At 37.9% G+C, this 19,014-nt stretch overlaps 1 protein-coding gene across 2 annotated transcripts in view; it reads left to right on the forward strand.

The window, feature by feature from the left end:
- The window catches only part of ADAM23 (ADAM metallopeptidase domain 23), a 251,687-nt gene that overhangs the window by 187,895 nt on the left and 44,778 nt on the right, over window positions 1-19,014 (forward strand). For both annotated transcript variants that reach the window (XM_087862985.1, XM_045806585.2), the window contains 7 exons: window positions 618-694; window positions 2,530-2,595; window positions 10,435-10,506; window positions 12,568-12,731; window positions 13,642-13,726; window positions 14,654-14,744; window positions 17,079-17,127. In XM_087862985.1, coding sequence (XP_087719111.1) covers window positions 618-694; window positions 2,530-2,595; window positions 10,435-10,506; window positions 12,568-12,731; window positions 13,642-13,726; window positions 14,654-14,744; window positions 17,079-17,127 — 604 coding nt within the window. The remainder of the gene's footprint in view (window positions 1-617; window positions 695-2,529; window positions 2,596-10,434; window positions 10,507-12,567; window positions 12,732-13,641; window positions 13,727-14,653; window positions 14,745-17,078; window positions 17,128-19,014) is intronic.

Raw genomic sequence — 19,014 nt, forward strand, 5'->3', positions numbered from 1 at the left:
TCATGAGTGGATGTTGTACTTTGTCTAATGCTTTTTCTGCACCATTGAAGTGATCATGTGGTTTTTATCTTCTCTCTTATTGATGTGATATATCATATTGATTGTTTTGTGAATATTGAACCATACTGGTGTCCTGGAAAGAAATCCCCCTTGATTGTGGTGTATGATTTTTTTTAAATGTATTGTTGGATTCAGTTTGCTAACATTTTGTTGAGGATTTTTGCATCTGTATTCATCGGGAATATTGGCCTGTAGTTCTCTTGTTGTGGTGGCTTTATTTGATTTTGGTATCAGGTTGATACTGGCCTTATGGGATGAATTTGGAAGTTTTCCTCCCGATTCTATTATTTTTTTTGTAGTAGCAGTAGTTTGAGAAGAATAGGTGTTACCTCTTCTTTAAATGTTTGGTAGAATTAGCCTGTGAAGCCATCTGCTCCTAGACTTTTATTTTGGAGGAGTTTTTTGATTTCTGATTAAATTTTAATGCTAGTAATTGGTCTGTTCAGATTTTCTATTTCTTCCTGCTTTAGTTTTGATACTGTCACATGTTTTAAAAACACACTCCCATTGAACTGCAGTCAAGTATAAATTTTTGTATTTCTTTTTCTTTTACACAGGTGGGGAAAGCAGTGGCCAGTGGCCCTTTCTGTCTGAATTACAATGGTTGAAAAGAAGGAGGAAGAGAGCAGCGAATGTGAGTGTGGCATTGAACCCTAGATGGGGCCACTTCACTCAGTTAAATTGTGTGCCTGAAATCACATAGTACCTGAGTGTATGTAAAACACTTTAGATTTGTGCAACATCTTCTCACAAACAAAACCAACAAACCACACTCCTCCTATGGTTTGAGTCCTACAAGAAGATTGCTTTTTATTCAGCTTTTTCTGTTTGATATAAACTGGTTACAGTGTCTTATGGACCCTGATGGCATATAAGGAATGCATCGTTTTAGCTTCATTTTCAAAGCATTTTCTTATGAAAATTACAGGACATTTTTTTTCTATTAAAAGTACAGCAGACTTTTTTATATGGCTTATATAACATATGAAGCATTTTTGTTCACCAAAAAAGTAAGGGGAAGTGTTAGGTTTTGAAATGTTGGCTAATACTGCCTATTTGTAGTTCTTTCAAATTGAAAGCTCTGTGTACTAATATTTGAAGCTGGATATGTTTTCTTGAGGATCTATTTGACCATTAGTATCACGACAGTTACTAAATAACAATCATGTAATTATATAATCAACAACTGTAGTATAGCTCCCATGTATTGATAAATGTATAGGAGTTTTGTAACTGAAATTATGTTCCTAGTCTTTTTCATAATAGATTAGAAAGCCGTAATGATGGGGACTGTTTCGTAATTACATGGTGAATGCTATGTAACCGAGAATTAATTCCACAGCATATAGATTACATGGTAATTTACTAGATAACTTAATGAGTAATTATACTGAAAATTGCAGATTTTAGATAATGTTTTGCTGAATGTATTTTTTTTTTGTGAAAAAATTAGACCACCAGTCATCAGAAACTTAGTTACAGGTTAAATCATCCTCACTTTTATGAGCCTGTCTTCATATTACGGTGATTATGGATACAAATTTTGTTTTTTTACTTAGAGATTTTTTTTCTTACTCTTGAAGATGTGGTTGGTAATAATAGGTTTTATATAGGCTACTGACATTTCACTACAGTCCACCCCTATCAAATATAAACTGATCAATGACCTTGTACATAAAGAAAAAAGAGTCATCATTGTTGTTTTTCAACTTTCTTTCAAAAAGAAAGTCCAAATGATAATTAAAATGCTTAGCACTTGCTCTTAAAATTACCTAGGAATAGTCAAAATTTAGAAGCATTTAGAAAATAGTAATTGTCAATGTTTGTTCCTTTGAGAAGTTGTATGGTTAGTACATTATTATTAAAATTTCACTCCAGTGAGTTAATGTTTCTTTTGACTATATTGACAGCTGTTCACATGTACCATGCTAGTCTTATTAAATGAGTTTTAAGTAGATTTCCTTTGAAGTTTTAAGTAGATAAGAATCTTTTTTATCACATTTTAATGCTAAAGAAATTGAGATTTATTTATTTTAGCAGAATTACACTGTACATTTTTCTCTAGAATATTTTTACATATGAAAATCATATAAAAAATAACATGGGCTGGGGGCACCTGGCTGGCTCAGTTGGTGGAGCGTGCGACTCTTGATCTTGGAGTCGTGAGTTCGAGCCCCGTGTTGGGAGTAGAGATTACTTAAAAATAAAAAAATCTTTAAAAAAAATAACACAGACTTTTCTCTATCTTGATGAGTATTTCAATGATAATGAAATACAGTTTTTTTCTGAATACTTGAATGTTTATCCACGCTTTACAGTCACTGTCTTCGATTTTGTTGACCAAGTTTATTCCAGGGTGTTTATAAAGTAGGCAGCAAAGAGTTCTTTTGAAATTCAAAGTCAATCTACAAGTTAATAGTCAACATCAGAGATCTGTTCACTACCATTCTATGTTTTCATTTTCCACAGCCATCTCGCGGTGTGTTTGAAGAAATGAAATATTTGGAACTTATGATTGTTAATGATCACAAAACGGTAAGAATATAAAGAATCAGTGAGTTTTAGACCTGGCAGCTTTGCTTAAGAAAGAATACATTTCACTTTATATTGAATCATTATTTGTTACTTATTAGGGCCAATATATTTAGAGGCTTTATTTCTTTGGAACTATTGAATGACTTGATTTACTTCATGGTATTTGGAAATACTAGGTTTTATAGAATTTTCACAACTCTAATAAATAAATGAATATTTAGTGGTTATAATGAATGGATTTAACTATTTGTTTGACATCTTTTACATACCGTCATTTAAAATTCTTATTCTCTACTTTTCTTCATTTGTGTATTTGGCCACTACTTTTCTTTTTAATGATTTTTTATTATATTATGTTAGTCACCATACAGTACATCCCCGGTTTGCGATGTAAAGTTCGATGATTCATTAGTTGCGTATAACACCCAGTGCACCATGCAGTACGTGCCCTCCTTACTACCCATCACCGGTCTATCCCATTCCCCCACCCCTCTCCCCTCTGAGGTCCTCAGTTTGTTTCTCATAGTCCATAGTCTCTCATGTTTCATTCCCCCTTCTGATTACCGCCCCTTTCTTTATCCCTTTCTTCCCCTACCGATCATCCTAGTTCTTATGTTCCATAGATGAGAGAAATCATATGATAGTTGTCTTTCTCTGCTTGACTTATTTCACTTAGCATTGGCCACTACTTTCTAATTTTATTCCATGTCTTTGTTCTGAGGACATTATATTTTTCTTACTAATTATTATGACTTGTGGCAGATATAATTATAGGAAGTAAGGATGTGTAATAAAGGCATATCCAAAGAGATGATCTTGGATGATTTATCTTTAAATTTTGGAAAGATGAGTAATATTGTGTTACTTATGTCAAAGTAAAGTGTGATTTAATGTGTCATCTCAATAACATTTAAGAGACATGAAAAATAATTATTGCCTCCATTGGCCGTTCTTGAAAATAGAATAGAAACTTTCTTTTTTTAAAGGTTTCATTTATTTATTTGAGAGAGAGAAAGTGAGCACAAGCCAGGGAGAGGGGCAGAGGACGAGGGAGAAACAGGCTCCCCGCTGAGCAGGGAGCCCTACGGGCCTGGATCCCAGCATGCCGGGATTATGACTGGAGCTGAAGGCAGATGCTTAAACGACTGAGCCACCCAGGTGCCTGAGTAGAAACTTTCTTAACCATGTTTTACTTAATCATTTCCCTTGTAAAACAGGTTGGCTGAACCCTAGAGCTTTCTAAACAGTCTTGTCCAGTAGGCTCTTTTGCTAGTATAACCAACACTTGGGGTATGCTTAAATGTTTAACATCTAGCTCTCTGGGGAAAAAAAAAAAGCCTTGATTTATAACGTTTGCTGATACCTGTGGTGTAATTACTCCCATCATGGCTGATTTCAAGCTACGAAGTGAGGTCACTAATGAGGAGCTGGGAAAAGTTGCATCCAGTTGGCTCTTGCAAACTGTTGGGAACTGGCTCCAGCACCCCATTGCCACATTTCCCAGACTGTGTAGGCTAGTTGTACTTCTTGTTGTAACTATATAATTTAATTTAAGAAATTGTATAAACTAAGACAAAGAGTAGTTGTTTTTATGAAAACTGAGTTATATTTCTGGAAAGATAAGAATCTTTTAAGAAATACTTATAAGTCAAGTATGGGTGAAAAACTTGTAAAAGATTGCAACAGAAATTCAGATCGCTTTGCATATATCATTAAGTGCTTGTTTTGCTTTTAGGAGACCAAATTAGATTAGTAGACCATAGGATAAAATGTCAGTATGAAATTCTAATTAGTAGACCCTGCTCAAGAAAAGGCATTGAAACCATAAATTTAAAAATATGATGACTTAATTTATTTATAACTTTTATTTGACTCTCTACATTAGCAGACATTTTCTGTTAATTGCCAAGTACTGGTTCAGTTATGTTGAGTATTATTCAGTGGAATACCTGTTAATTATATCTGCACATTCATTTTATTTACCAGTACCTTTGAAATATATTGCTTGATATATGTTAGAAGAAGCAGAGGAGAGGTCCTCTCTGGTTGGAAGGAAAACCAAATGTGTAGGCAGCCATTTTAGATAATGAAGGCTAAACTAAGAGTTTCAGAAGGACATTAATTTGCTTGAAATCCCAAGATAATTTTTCATCTGAACTATTTTTGTTGATTGGGACATTGAGATTTTTTGGTAGCTACTTCTCAGCCCTTAGCATTGTGACATGTTGTGAAACTATGGCGTTAGACACTTCCACTTTTTCTAATATCCATTATGCAAATACTTTTATGGTACTGGAAGGAATAATGATGATATGTGCAATGCCTTTAAATTCACAAAGGACATTCACAGAGAGCTGGGAATGAATAGAACACTTCTCCAACCCATGACTTGTATTCCCCATCTCCTGTTCACCCATGCTCTAGTAGGAAGGTACATAAAGCCACCAATCAGAGTAGGTATCAGTAACCGTATAAATAGGAAACAATACTTTTTAAAAAAATATTTTATACTTTAGGGGCGCCTGGGTGGCACAGTGGTTAAGCGTCTGCCTTCGGCTCAGGGCGTGATCCTGGTGTTACGGGATCGAGCCCCACATCAGGCTGCTCCGCTATGAGCCTGCTTCTTCCTCTCCCACTCCCCCTGCTTGTGTTCCCTCTCTCGCTGGCTGTCTCTATCTCTGTCAAATAAATAAATAAAATCTTTAAAAAAAAAAATTAAAAAAAATAAAAAATAAAAAAATATTTTATACTTTGAATTGATTTTTTAAGCCTATTAAATGGAAACATTTAAATAATCTTGTCTTTATCTTATAAATATAAAATAACACCCTCCCATTTAAAATATGATTTTCATATATGGAAATTTTTTGCACATTATACCATATATTCTGTGATAAAGTTATCTTCTTTATGCTACCAAGTTTGTTAATGGTAAACCTTGGTGATTATTTTATTATTATTATCTACCTTTGAAACTAGAATAAAAGAACTGTAATTTTTGCTGATAAACTTGGAAGAAATACATAGTAAGAAATGAAATAAAAAGAAAGCTTTATTTTTGAGTAGTAATGATACCTAAAGTAGAAAGCAATTACCCAAGGTGATTTCTACTATTTAAATAAATATTATATCTGGGATAATAGGACAAAATATTCTTTTTGCTTTGACCAGGTTACATCCTACTCCCACATAAGTGTGTCATTTTATAAGGATTTTTTTTCTTTTGAGAGGTGAGGAAAAAGTTTTTTTAAGGTGTGCTTTCTTTATATGAAATGAGGAAAATGAAGATTGTTTTTGAATTTGATTGCCACAAAGAAGTAGTAAATCGGAACATGGATCAGAGTCCCGAAATTCACATTTTGAAAGTGAAACTGTACTAGAATAATTAACATCTGTTTTTTTTAATACCTGTAGATTTACTACTGGGTTTTAGAATGATCATCCTTGAAATGATTCATCATTCAATCTTTGTGCTAGATGAGGCAACACAGTTGTTTGAATAACTGTCACCCTCAGATTGAAAATCAAGCTCTAATTTTAATTTTTTTCAAAAAGCAAATTTCTTTAAATATTATAATTGTTCAGGAAGGAGAAATAAATTTGGCACTTTAAATGTAAATTATTTTCAGTCATCACAGAATGTGAAAGTAAGTTTTATCATAAATGGAGATTGTACATTTTTCTTTGTATGCAAAATTATTTCTCATTCATGCAGGAAATAGAAACATTTTGCCTACATTCACATTCAGGCTAATCTCTTTAATTCAGAGTAACCTAATATTGGCTTCCTGAAAAAAGGCAAACACCTTATTTTGAACAAGCATCATATTATCAGTGGCTTTCAATTAGGAAAGGAAAATCCCTCAATTTTGTAGAAAGCATCTTGGTAGCTGGCTGGTGGAACCTAATTTGGGAGCCAATTATAGCCTTGATAAGGGTCTGCAAACATTTCTCTGAGCCCCTTGAGCTAAACAGAAATATGAAAAGCCTTATTCTAATAGAAAATTGGTTGAAATATTTTAAAGTGCATGAAGAATGTTTTGCTTACATTTTTGCTGTATCCACACGTATAAGTCCGAATGCAAGTGTGTTATACCTCAAATATTTTTAAATTTAAACCTCAATTGGAACCGTATTTAAAAACCACTATACTTTGTAGACACATTAACAAATTATGAGTTCTCATCAAGAACTGTGATTTCTTGGGAATATACATAAACTATTTTATCAGAGTTGTTAACTGAAAAAGTTTATCTCCTATCTCAACCCAAAATAGGCACTGAATTCCAACTGTGTGACCTTGGATAAGTTCTTTGTCCTCTCTCAACCTCACTGTCCACATTTCTAAAATGGCTTAATAAACCCCACCTCATAGAGTTGTAAGGAGCAAATATTTGTTGTAGGAGAAACTCATAGATCCTGGTAAATCCTGCCTGCTCAATTAAGTGGAACTTCAAGTGAACAAATCTCGTGGGTACTGCTAGATGTCCTCTTTCGTGCTCTCTCAGCAGCAGGGGACACGGTGGATTACACCCTCCTATGTGACACATTTTCTCCATCTTTTGGCTTCTGTTGACACTACAGCTCTCCCGCCTCACTGGCCCTTCCTTCCTCGTCTTTTGCATCTGGCCTCTAGGATTATGGGAGTGCTCATTGCTTGGTTTTGGGTCTTCTTTTCTCTCTATAACTCTTGTCAAAGTGAACAATTCCAGTTTCAATCTTTAAATAATACCATGACTTTAGGGGTGCCTGGGTGTCTCAGTTAAGTGTCCAACTCTTGGTTTCAGCTCTGGTCATGATCTCAGGGTTGTGAGATTGAGCCCCACTTTGGGCTCCGAGCTCAGCGGCGAGTCTGCTAGAGATTCTCCCTCTCTCCCTCAGCCTCTGCCCCTCCCCCTCAAAATAAATAAATAAAGTCTTAAAAAAATATATCATGACTTTAAATTCATCGCTCTCTACTTTATGCCTCTAGTCTCTTGAGTCCGTACTTGTGTATCCAACTGTACTTGCACACCGACTTCAATGTCAAATAGGCATCTCTAACATTTCTAAATCAGAACTCTTGATTCCTTAGTCCTAAGCTTCTCTTCGCCTAGTCTTTCTCATTATTTTAAACGGCACCACTATGCCCCCAGCTATTCAAGTTCAGGACCTGGGAGTCATCTTTTATTCTTCTCTTTCCTCCCCTTCCACATCCTGTACACCAGCAAGTTCTGGGCCCCCTACCTTCACAGTGCGTCCACGCGCTTCTCTCTGCAGATGTCCAACCTTCATTATCTTTTACCTGGACTCTTGCTTCCATGCTTGACCCTCTCTAATTCACTTACCCCACAGCAGGGGAGCTTTCCATAAAGGAAATCAGAGACGTGGAAATTACAAATATGAAATAAGTGAAAAAATCACAACATCAAAAAAGACCTCATTTTATTAATTTTTTAACTTGCATGTCATATTTTCCCATGATCATTATACTACGAAGTCTCCAAAATGGACAAATTAATGTTTAGAAGCAAAATAAAGTTAATTGTCGTAGGTATAGAACACCACTGCCTTAGAATAAGTGTCAGTTAATGTTTTTCCTTTCTTTTTGTAATGTGTGCTGCTTCATGTTGAGGCTTTTAACATTTTCATCACCCCAAAGGGGCTTGATGTTGAGACTTTTGCTTTTACTTTAAAAAATATCTTTGAAATTTTTTAGCGTGTGGAATTTGCTGGACAATTTAAAATGCTTGGCTATTCACAGCAACTTCTTTGTGCTAGGTTCGAAAACCCTGTTAAAGTGCCTTAAGATCCGTACATCAATATGACGTGATGGCCCAGTTACATGCACAGACTGATGTTTACTTTAAAAGAACACCTGGAGACCGTTTGGGTCAGAGGATGGTGCACGGCGGCAGCAGTAGCATCAAGTCTGAGTCTGTTCTGAGTCCAAGTCCATTCAGGCCGCTATAACAGAACACTGCAGACTGGGGGGCTTATGAATAGCACAATTTACTTCTCACCGTTCTAGGGGCTGAGAAGCCCAAGATCATGGTGTCAGCAGGTGGTGAGGACCTGCTTCCCGATTCATAGGCAGCACCTTGCTCTGTCCCCACGTCCTCTGGTGCAAGGGAGCTGTCTGAAGCTTCCTTTGAGGCACGAATCCCATTCATTAGGGTTCCACCTCATGTCCAAAGCATCTCCCAAAGGCCCCACCTCCTAATACCATTATTTTGGGAGTTAGGATGTCAACATATGAATTTGGGGGGATACAGACATTCACACCATAGCCAGTGTCATAAATGTAAATAGTGATGGGGTGCCTGGGTGGCGCAGTCGTTAAGCGTCTGCCTTCGGCTCAGGGCGTGATACCAGCATTCTGGGATCGAGCCCCACATCAGGCTTCTCCGCTAGGAGCCTGCTTCTTCCTCTCCCACTCCCCCTGCTTGTGTTCCCTCTCTCGCTGGCTGTCTCTCTCTCTGTCAAATAAATAAATAAAATCTTAAAAAAAATGTAAATAGTGATTAATTAGTGAATGCTACCAATAACACGGTATTGCACATTTGTCATGGGTTGTCAGTATAAAGTATTATAAATATCAGGTATGTAAGCATGAAGACATATATTCTTTGTTTTAAAAAACATAGTACCAGGGGTAGAGAGAGAATGAAATGAAACATAGTACCAGGGGTAGAGAGAGAATGAAATATATTTCACACAAATATATAGTGTGAAAGTGGGCAGAGGAGAAAAAAAAAAGAATTTCATGGATTTCCAGCATAGAACCATTTTTAATCTTTATGAGAGATGAGTTATTTTAGTAATAATGATTAAAGGTAGATTTTAAAGATTTATGGTGCAAATCTGATTTAGTAGTTTTGCATGTTTTCCTTTTTCCTCAGTAGAGGGAGTGATGCCCCTGTTGGTAGACTTCGTTTTCAAATGTCCTCTGAGAGACATACTGTGCAGTATTCTTTGCTAAAACTATAGCCTCCAGATGTTGTTATGGAATTATTCGATTAATTTGTTTTTATTTATTTTCTTAAATAATCATAAATAACCATGAACAATCTTAAACTATTCATGCACTTCACTTTTACTTTTTGTCCCTCCTTTGTTCTGACTTGGAACCATCAAAAGCCAAAGGCTTCATTTGAAGGAGGCATTCTTCTGAGAGAATATACTAAAATGTATTTTAAAAATGCATTCTAGGGGCGCCTGGGTGGTTTGGTTGGTTAAACGTTTGCCTTCGGCTCAGGTCATGATCCCAGGGTGCTGGGATCAAGCCCCACATCGGGCTCCCTTCTCAGCAGGGAGTCTGCTCCTCCCTCTCCCTCTGCCTGCCTCTTCCCCTGCTTGTGCTCTTTCTCTCTGTCAAATAAATAAATAAAATCTTTTTAAAAAATACATTCTATATCATGGCCAGTATCTAAAGTGCTGCCTAATAAATTTTCTTGATCTGTGTCTGGTCTTGAGTTTAAAGGGAGAAGGGTATCCAGTTGGGACTAAATTTCTTGGCTAAGCCCTTCGTAAGCTGTAAAGGTTGTTGAGATGAACACAAGAAGGTTGCATTTGTAGACATGAAGACTGAATGAACAACTCATTTCTCGGGTGTAAAGCTTCTCACACAGATTTCTACAGGTTCTCTCCGTACTTAGAACTGGTACAGGTGTTTTAGATGGCATTTGCTGCCTAATAGAGAAATCAAAAAATACCACCATATCCAACATGGTACAAGCAGAATTGTCTATTTTTAATCCCCATTTGTACTATTGCTATGAAGTGTCTGCTTTTACTGAAGTTTGAAATTTACCATTAAATTATGATTTGGCACTGACTGGTTTATCCTTTCCCCCCCAGTATAAGAAGTATCGCTCTTCTCATGCACACACCAATAACTTTGCAAAGTCCGTGGTCAACCTTGTGGATTCTGTAAGTATCTCAGTTTTCTTGAACCTATTTTTCCAAGATGGAATGGTTTATATTTCTATTTGTTTACTTTTTACTTTAATGCTTTCTTGGGCACAAGTAAAAACGCTATCCTTAAGCTCATCGGCTAAGAAATTATAGGGTGGTCTGCTTCACGAAGAGTAGAGTTATCAGAGTTTCTGGGGGCAGTTGGGTCATTCTCGGTATCCCAAGGATGCATTCGTGTTGCTTGGAAGTGATGTCTAGACCTCTTTGTCACCCAGCCTAGAAGGACAAAAACACTAAAAAAAATTAACTGCTGAAAAGAGTATAAATTACACTTGGCAATTGAGACTTTGTTAATGATGACCAGTTGAGCTTATTGTCTTAAATATATTGCAGGAGAGCTAATTGATTGAGGTAGAGTATGTTGTTTTTTTTGTTTTTTTTTTTTAAGAACTCAGATTTATTTTCTTAGGAGTGAATGCTTCAGATTTTATTTCAAGATGACAGAATGAAGTGCAGTCCCCCAAATAAAATTAATTTGACACAGTAGGATATATATCTCCTTAAAGAGACTTCTAGCTCTATAAATCGTTCATATTAATATTTTTTCCCTCTCATTTTGTAACTTACAGAGAATAATGGTCAAGATTTTCTTCCTTTTTCCTGATTTAGGTAGAATTACATAGATGTGAATATTATTTGTTATGTTCCAAAAAATAGTTCAGTTTGGCTAGTCATAGATTTAATATAGCATACTACTTTGTTTTCTAATGTAAAGTGCTATTTTCTTCGGTTAAATCTATTTTTATCTGATATTTATGGTATGTTCCCTCTTAACTGGGGAAAAAAAAAACCTTTTTATGAATTGCCAACGGTCCAAATGATACTTATTTCCTCCAAAGGACTGCCTTCGAAACAGTCCCCAAACCTTTCATCACGCAAATACTCACACCATATCGTACGTGTAGGCACAGCTGAGGAAAGGCGTGACCCAAGGTGAATGGGCAGAGTGTACCATGTAGAGTTAGGATTGAAACTCCGAAAGCCAGTTTACACCTGGTTTATTAATCTGTAATTTCAGCTCTTGGCAGCAGTCTTCTCTGAGGAGAACTATAAGTGAATATGGACAAGAGAGGTTGCCAAAGCTGTTGACTTGGTGGCATCTCTGTGTTGGTCATTGTCCCATGATTGACTAGAACCACATCTTGCAAAGCAGAATTTTTGTTTTGGGTTATCATATAAGGTTCTGAAGCTGGCCAATGAAGTTTTAAAAGAGATTACATTTAACTCGCTTATTGTAAAATCATTACAGCTTCGGGTTGATTTAGGCATGATGATATTCCTTTTCTTCAGTGTGTTCAAAGATCATCTATTATTTTCTTCATTAGCTTGAAAATAGGACAAAATGACAGCTGGGTTTGAAATTGCTTAATTGTGTGAATTGTTTAGCTCCTGGGCCAAAAGTAGAGAAAGAGAGCAGAAAGATACAGTTTAAATATTGGGAGTGAGGCCACCCTATGATGAGGGGGAAGTGGGTGATATGAATCTGCTTTTCCTTCTTTTGGCCCAGATCTAGGATTCCCTCCCAGTGTTCTTTTACATGTCATGGCACAGGGCCTCCAAGGACAAGCCAGCCGTGTTGCGCTTGTCCGAGGGTTTAGTGATCTGTTTCTATACTGCAGGACTGACTGGTCGCTGTACTTACTCAGAGCTAGTAGGTCAGGCTCCAGCCACTCTTTCGGAGAGTGATTTCACTGAACTCTGTTTTCAGTTTATGTCCAGACTTTAGAGTTGCGACATCGCTACTGTCCATCCCCTAGTGAGATGCCTGGCCAATACATGTGCTGATTTGGGATTAAAATAGTCTTGTAGGAGACACTGAATTGTGTGATTTTTCTTTCTTTCTTTCTTTTTGTTCTTGGAAATGAGAAAGGAAAGACGATTCTTTATGATGAGCTAATTGTGGCCTCATGTTCTCCTCTCACCTCCCCTCCTGTCCTTCCACTGATTCTGAATCACTGATTGTGCATGTTTGACCCAGTGTTTTCCTCCTGCACCTGTCCTGTTGTATACCCTCAGATTTACAAGGAGCAGCTCAATACCAGGGTTGTCCTGGTGGCTGTAGAGACCTGGACCGAGAAGGATCATATTGAGATCACCACCAACCCTGTGCAGATGCTCCATGAGTTCTCCAAATATCGGCAGCGTATCAAACAGCACGCCGATGCTGTGCACCTCATCTCGTATGTACTTGCGGTCTTTGGGTTGACATTTATCTTTACCCCTTTATTGTATCCGTTAAGTTATATGTCAGTGTATTGATCTTGAATTGATTCCTCTCTCTGGTTTTATAAGTAGCAGGGAGGTAAGTTGCCCGGTGCTGGGATGTTGGTTCCATGGTCATAAGATTTACCTTCAGAGCACGTTCTTACTTTCACACTTTACATCCTCCAGGTCAACTCTGATTCAAGACGGCTGCTGGTGCACCAGCCTTTACTACAGGCACCAGGCGTACAGGCAGGGAGGAGTACCAAAGAGCCCTCCTTCCGGCTGAGTTAGCTCCCTTCAAGCAGATTTCTTGAAAGCTTGCACATATTCATTTCCTGGCTCTTAGTCACATGCCACACATAGAGAGGGTTGCAAGAGAGGCCAGGAAACAGTCCTTTGAGGTGAACCATTGAATAAAATTGAGATTTTATCATTGAGGAAAAGGATGGCCACACTGTCTTTCGATGTAATTGGTGGCTTCCTTCTCCACTCATGGCAAAGCTGTTTTCAGACAGTCCTCCAAGGTTCTGTCCTGGAATTAGACCAACAAGATTCCTCCCTCCTTGCCTCTCACCTTTGCTCTTTACTTCCTTTTCTCTCAGTCTATAATCAGCAATGTATAATAATTTATAAATTTATAATAATTTATAATAATCAGCCAGTGCTTAGTAGGTGCTCGATTAATGTTTGCTCCACTGAGATTGCTTCACACAACATAAATTTAAAGGTATTTACGACAAAATAAATCTAAAGGTATTTAAATTGCAATTTTTGATTTCTTGAGGAAGAATGAGTTTGGGGTGTTCAGTGTAGAAGAGTGAGTAGGTGGGTCTTGGGAGAGTTTATATGATGGTCACTACGTTGGTTTCCTTCCCTTTTCTTTAGGCGTATGACATTCCACTATAAGAGAAGCAGTCTGAGTTACTTTGGAGGTGTCTGTTCTCGCACAAGGGGAGTTGGTGTGAATGAGGTAAATTTGATCAATTTTCTTAGAGCTTTATCTTTGCATCTGACCTCTTTCTTCCCTGTGGCCTAGTTTCCATCCCTCTCAGGCTTGTTTAAACTGACAATGACATAGGAATAAGACATGAGTGATTTATATTAGTAAGTGGAACCCAAAGTGGTCTTTGGTGTTAGAAAAGAGGTATTGCTTCATTTCATAATGGTGGCTTTTCATGTTTATCAGGCAAATGCATGCCAAAGATTGGTCCGGAGATTTTTTTTTCATCTCTATGGATAAGTTTTTATAAACGTATTACTCCTTTCCTGATAACTTTAAGCTATAATGCTCTCCTATGCATGTTAAATCAAAGAGTTTATGATTCTGTTTAATCAGTATCTTTGTTTTCTCCCTATGTAAATTTTTCATCTTTATGCCTTCTACCTATATCTCTGTAGAATTCATTGAAACACATATTTCCTTAGTCTCATTGTTTGGATTCCTGTACCTTTATTTATATCGAGGAAATCCTTACACCAGTTGGCACCAGCACCCAAAAAGCTGAACCAGCTATATCTAAACCCTGATCAATGCCAGAATATATCAGCTAATCCCAATAGCCATCATTCAGTCGAGACCTCTCTTGGCATATTTGTAGTAAGTTGAATTTATTCTTGGTTTGATATGAGCTGAATCAGGGCATAGCCTTTTATGGCTTGTATTTTATGTTTCCATGTGAGAGCATCACGTTCTGAGAGATGCCACATAGGGAGAGAGGCTTTCTGCTTCTTGGGCCCAGTTGCAAGGAAGAAGCGATAAGGAGCATATGACATCTTTTTGATGCTGTGAGGCTCTACTTAGGGGACTGAGATGGTATGTGGTGATGATTAAGAAATAATAACTAGCTTTGTGCACTCTCTCAAATGTCTCCCACACACTTTCAACTCTGAAAAACAGTATGGTCTTCCAATGGCAGTGGCACAAGTATTATCGCAGAGCCTGGCTCAAAACCTTGGAATCCAATGGGAACCTTCTAGCAGAAAGCCAAGTATGTACATTGACCTTCTTACTCACTTTCATGTGCCATTCTGTCTGTATAATGCATGTCCAGTCAATAATAAATAAATATTTTTCATTCCTAAGTCATTATAGTTTAATTGTAGCATACCTCCTTCCTCTTAAAAAAGGCGATCCAATGAGCAACTTAAGGTAATTCTTAATCTGTTTGGGTTGTAGATATTTCCCCTTCAAAATTATAAAATTGTACTCGCTTTCTCAGAGCAGGAACAGCTCTTTCTCACATTGCAGAATGTTGGGGTTCAGGGGTGGGGGTCAATACCCACCCTCTGGGTCCTAAGCAGTGGAATATAGATACTAGGTGTCAATAAAGTTCCACTGGGGGGTTAATAATAGTACAACTGGATCAGAAAGGAGCTCTAACTCTAAACTTCCCCACCGACCTGCCTCTAACTAAACTCACCCACATGGTCCCATCAGAATGGTTCAGGAAGAAGCCTCTCCTACAGGCAGCCCTGCCCTAGGGCCCTTTAAGCCTGGGACCAGGCGGCGGAGGATAACACTCTCGTGGGCAAGCAGTGCCAAGAGGGAGTCCAAACAGGGCCGCAAATCCTACCTATCCCATGGGAAAATGCAGCCAGTGACTGCTGGTTCGACTCTCTTCGTTAATCAGACGAGAGAAAGATGGAATGACAGGGCTGAGCTTCCAGTGGCAAAGTATCCAAGGCCCACAGTGGTTTTAAGAGTCCATGAAACATTTCAGTATCTTTAAAAATCAGAATAAAATCCAACCTGGATTACATTCCTCTTTAGACCAACAGAGTAGTAAAATCGAGTACATTTTTTTGTGCCATGATGCAAAAGTGCCTAGGACCCACAAGTCATAATGAGATCCTGTGGGAAAAAAGGACTGAGGTATTCCCTCAAATTAACTCTCTTAGGTGGAAGTCTGCTCCCCTCTGTGAAGATATCAGACGCTGAAAGTAAAGGTCTCCCTGCCCACCTCAGCTCCCCAAGGAAGAAAAGGACAAAAATCTACTGTAACATTATCCTACATTTTATACCTTTTTGATGACTATCAAATCATTGTCATTAATGCACAGTTTTATTGAAACTTGAAACAAAATATGTATCCAGGGGCTTCTCAATTCCCATTATGGACATATTAAATCATCACTTGATGGGTATATTAAGTCTGGTGGCATTTAGCAAATAGCCACAAAATTTTGTTTATTCATATCTTGCTCAGAGTATTGCTTTCCCAAGGAAACACATAGTACACATTAAAGGAGGTGTTTTGGATTTCATCAGCTGGGATAGATGCCCTTAAAGTCAGAAGGGAGTCTGGCCAGGTTTATGACTTGTTTGAGAACCCTGGGGCCCAGAAGAGGCCAGCGCTGGGGTCCGCTGAGATGTTATGGAGTTAGGTGAGGGGGTGGGGTGAGAAGGAGGGGTTCAGGACCAATGCCTGGAGGAGTTCCTTCCTAAAATGTTTTATCCCTTTGTGAATTGTTTGTTTAGGTAGGTAGTTCTTTAGTTCTGAACTCTGACTTTTAAAAAAATCCATTTGGAAGTCTTTCTTTAAAAATATCTTTGTCTATGCTAGAAAAGAGAACAGGGAAAAATAAAAGAACAGCCCATCACAGTATCGCTATGTCAGTCTCTGGCCTCTGTGTTGAGTTTGTGATTGTTTTGTAGTTTCAATAACTATTTACACTTTTATTTTAGAATGCTCTCTTTTTCTAAACCTTTGAGTGTAGTTAGTGTTCTTTAAGTCTCTGGCCGAACCTCGCTTTGAATCTAGCAGATGGTATTCTCTCCCGTAACTCCCAGTGTGCTCTGTTGGCGACGCTTCAGTGACGACTCATGGCCTCTGTGCAGTAGAGCTGCACAGCTCATCTCATGTGAGCCCCCCGAACCACCCTGGGAGATAGGCAGACAGGCTGTTCCCCATTTTCAAGGTGGAAACACTGAGACCCAAGAAATAACTAAGTCACTTGCCTGCAGGACTTGCCTATCAGGTAGGACTTGGACTAGAACTCCGGCTTTTCATTTCCAGACGAGGCTACTTTTCATTCAACGTTGGAACTAGGAACTCAATTGAGTGTTCTGAGTTACAAAAAGGAAGAGAGTGACAGTTTTATTTCTTGCCGGCTGTGGTCTTAGGAAACAACGTGTATTCTGGAAAGGATATAAAGAAATATTAATTGAATGGAAATAGATTTTGTTTGGCGAGACTTCACATTCTATATCTACATGACGTGAAATTGGTAATAAGGAATTATCTTGAGTTGCAATGCAAATTGAAGATGTGACTTGTTATTTTTCTTTTCTTCTGTTACTTTTGATTATTTCATCGGACTAGAATGTGACTGCACAGAATCCTGGGGTGGCTGCATCATGGAGGAAACAGGGTAAATTTTCATTATATGTACATTTGATATACGCCTTTCACGGACATTGCTGCATATAATTAGATACACAGTCTCTCAGGTACTGGCCTTTGAGGCTCAGCACTCTGTATAAATTCCATCATTAATTACCTGATATTTTAAAAATGAAAGGACTGATTCGCCTTATATTTTAATTTTTTACTTAAAGTTGTTGATAAGAGTAAAACATAGTAACAACTTCTCCTTCTATTAACCTTTGAAAGAAGCCCATTATTAAATGCTTCTAAGTTTAGTAGATGCAGTAATTTTTTAGTGCACTTAGAATAAGAGCTGGTTGTCTGCCTGAAGCAGTCAGTGAAAATCAATTTCATCATCAATTTATATTTTAAGGAACTCACAAATAGACATGTTTGCTGTAGTAAAATTTGTACTTTACTGCTTATATAATCAATATGGCTATTTTTTTAATTGAGACAGATTTATTGTGTCTAAATTAGGTATCATCTATTGATAGACATTTTTCTCACCTATCTCCTCTCTTCTTGTGAGGATACTTTGAGCACTAGAGTCACTGCCCCAGAGCTGCTGTTGGCATCTGTGAACCAAGGCCTGGAAACATTGCCCCCCAGCCCCTGCCCCCCCTGGGAGCCACTGACCCAAGGCTCCCAAGCTAGAGCCCATTCCTACTAGATGGAAGAGGTTGTCTCACTCATGTGTCTCTCCTGCTTCTTCTGCCCATGCCAGATATAAGCTCAATACATCGCCTCCTTCTGGTCCTGCCCCTCTCCTGAGGAACCCCAGCGGCCAGGGGCCCCGACCTGCTTGTAGAGTCCCTTCTTTACTCTCCCACCAGGAGTCCTGCTCATGGGGAAAAGAAGAGTGTGATCACGAGGGTTTGCAGAGAGAGTCAACCATTCTGCCTGCTGCTTTAGAACCTATATTTCTAGAAATGTAGTTTAAACCTGAGGCTGTTAGCTTTCGTGCTCCCCTTACTGTTCTACCATAGTTTAGTAACATTATGGCTTAAACAGCATTTTTGAAGACTACTATAGGAGGGTAACACCACTGATAATATTGCTTCTATAGGGAGATGCCTTCTGTCTTCTAAACTCCCAATTTCTAAATGAATTTTTGGACTGGCCACCCACAGGATATGATAAAACTATTTTAAGTTAATATATATATTTTCTCAAGTATACATTTCTACATAGTTCCTTTAAGAGATCACTGTCAACAATGGCAAAAACTTTTCCTACTTCCATATACTACCGTCATGCATCAGGATACAAAAAACTTTTGGATTACATCCTAGAATCCATGGCCTGTCGCTCTCAGATCAAGTACTGTGACAAATACGGCCGAGGAATCAGTGTGTATGATTCAGTTTCACCTTGACCATGTGTATAATATCTCCCTCTGTACTGACGTAGGGATAGTAATTGGATTAGTTAAATCACAAAGAGGCTCATATCATATTCCTAAGTCATGAATATATTTGAAGTTGAGCCTAAAAAGCTATTACCTAATTCTAATTCAGAAAGAGCTTAACCCAACTCTGTTTTTACTGAGTGTATATGTGTTTTATATATCTATGTATATATATGTATGTGTGTATATATAGTATGATACTTCTTTTTAGGATTTTCTTGTTTGCCTCAATGGTGTTGCTGAAACCTGCATTATATAATCTTCAATAGATTGATTGTCACAACTCCTTCCTCCAAAGTAAAACCTAATAGGTTCCCTTACATCTTTTATTCAGGACAGAGGCAAAAAAGTGCTTGCCTTTACTGAGACAGAACAAATAAAAATGACCACATTTTAAAATATAGCCTAGGTGGAGAAGTTTTGTGATAAGCTTTCCAAAACTCTTCCAAGCCCAGGCACAGAAGGGCGTGGCTACTGAGG

The sequence above is a fragment of the Ursus americanus genome, chromosome 1 (genome assembly GCF_024610735.1).
Source record: "Ursus americanus isolate L20-20 chromosome 1, mUrsAme1.1.p, whole genome shotgun sequence".
Lineage (NCBI taxonomy): Eukaryota > Metazoa > Chordata > Mammalia > Carnivora > Ursidae > Ursus > Ursus americanus.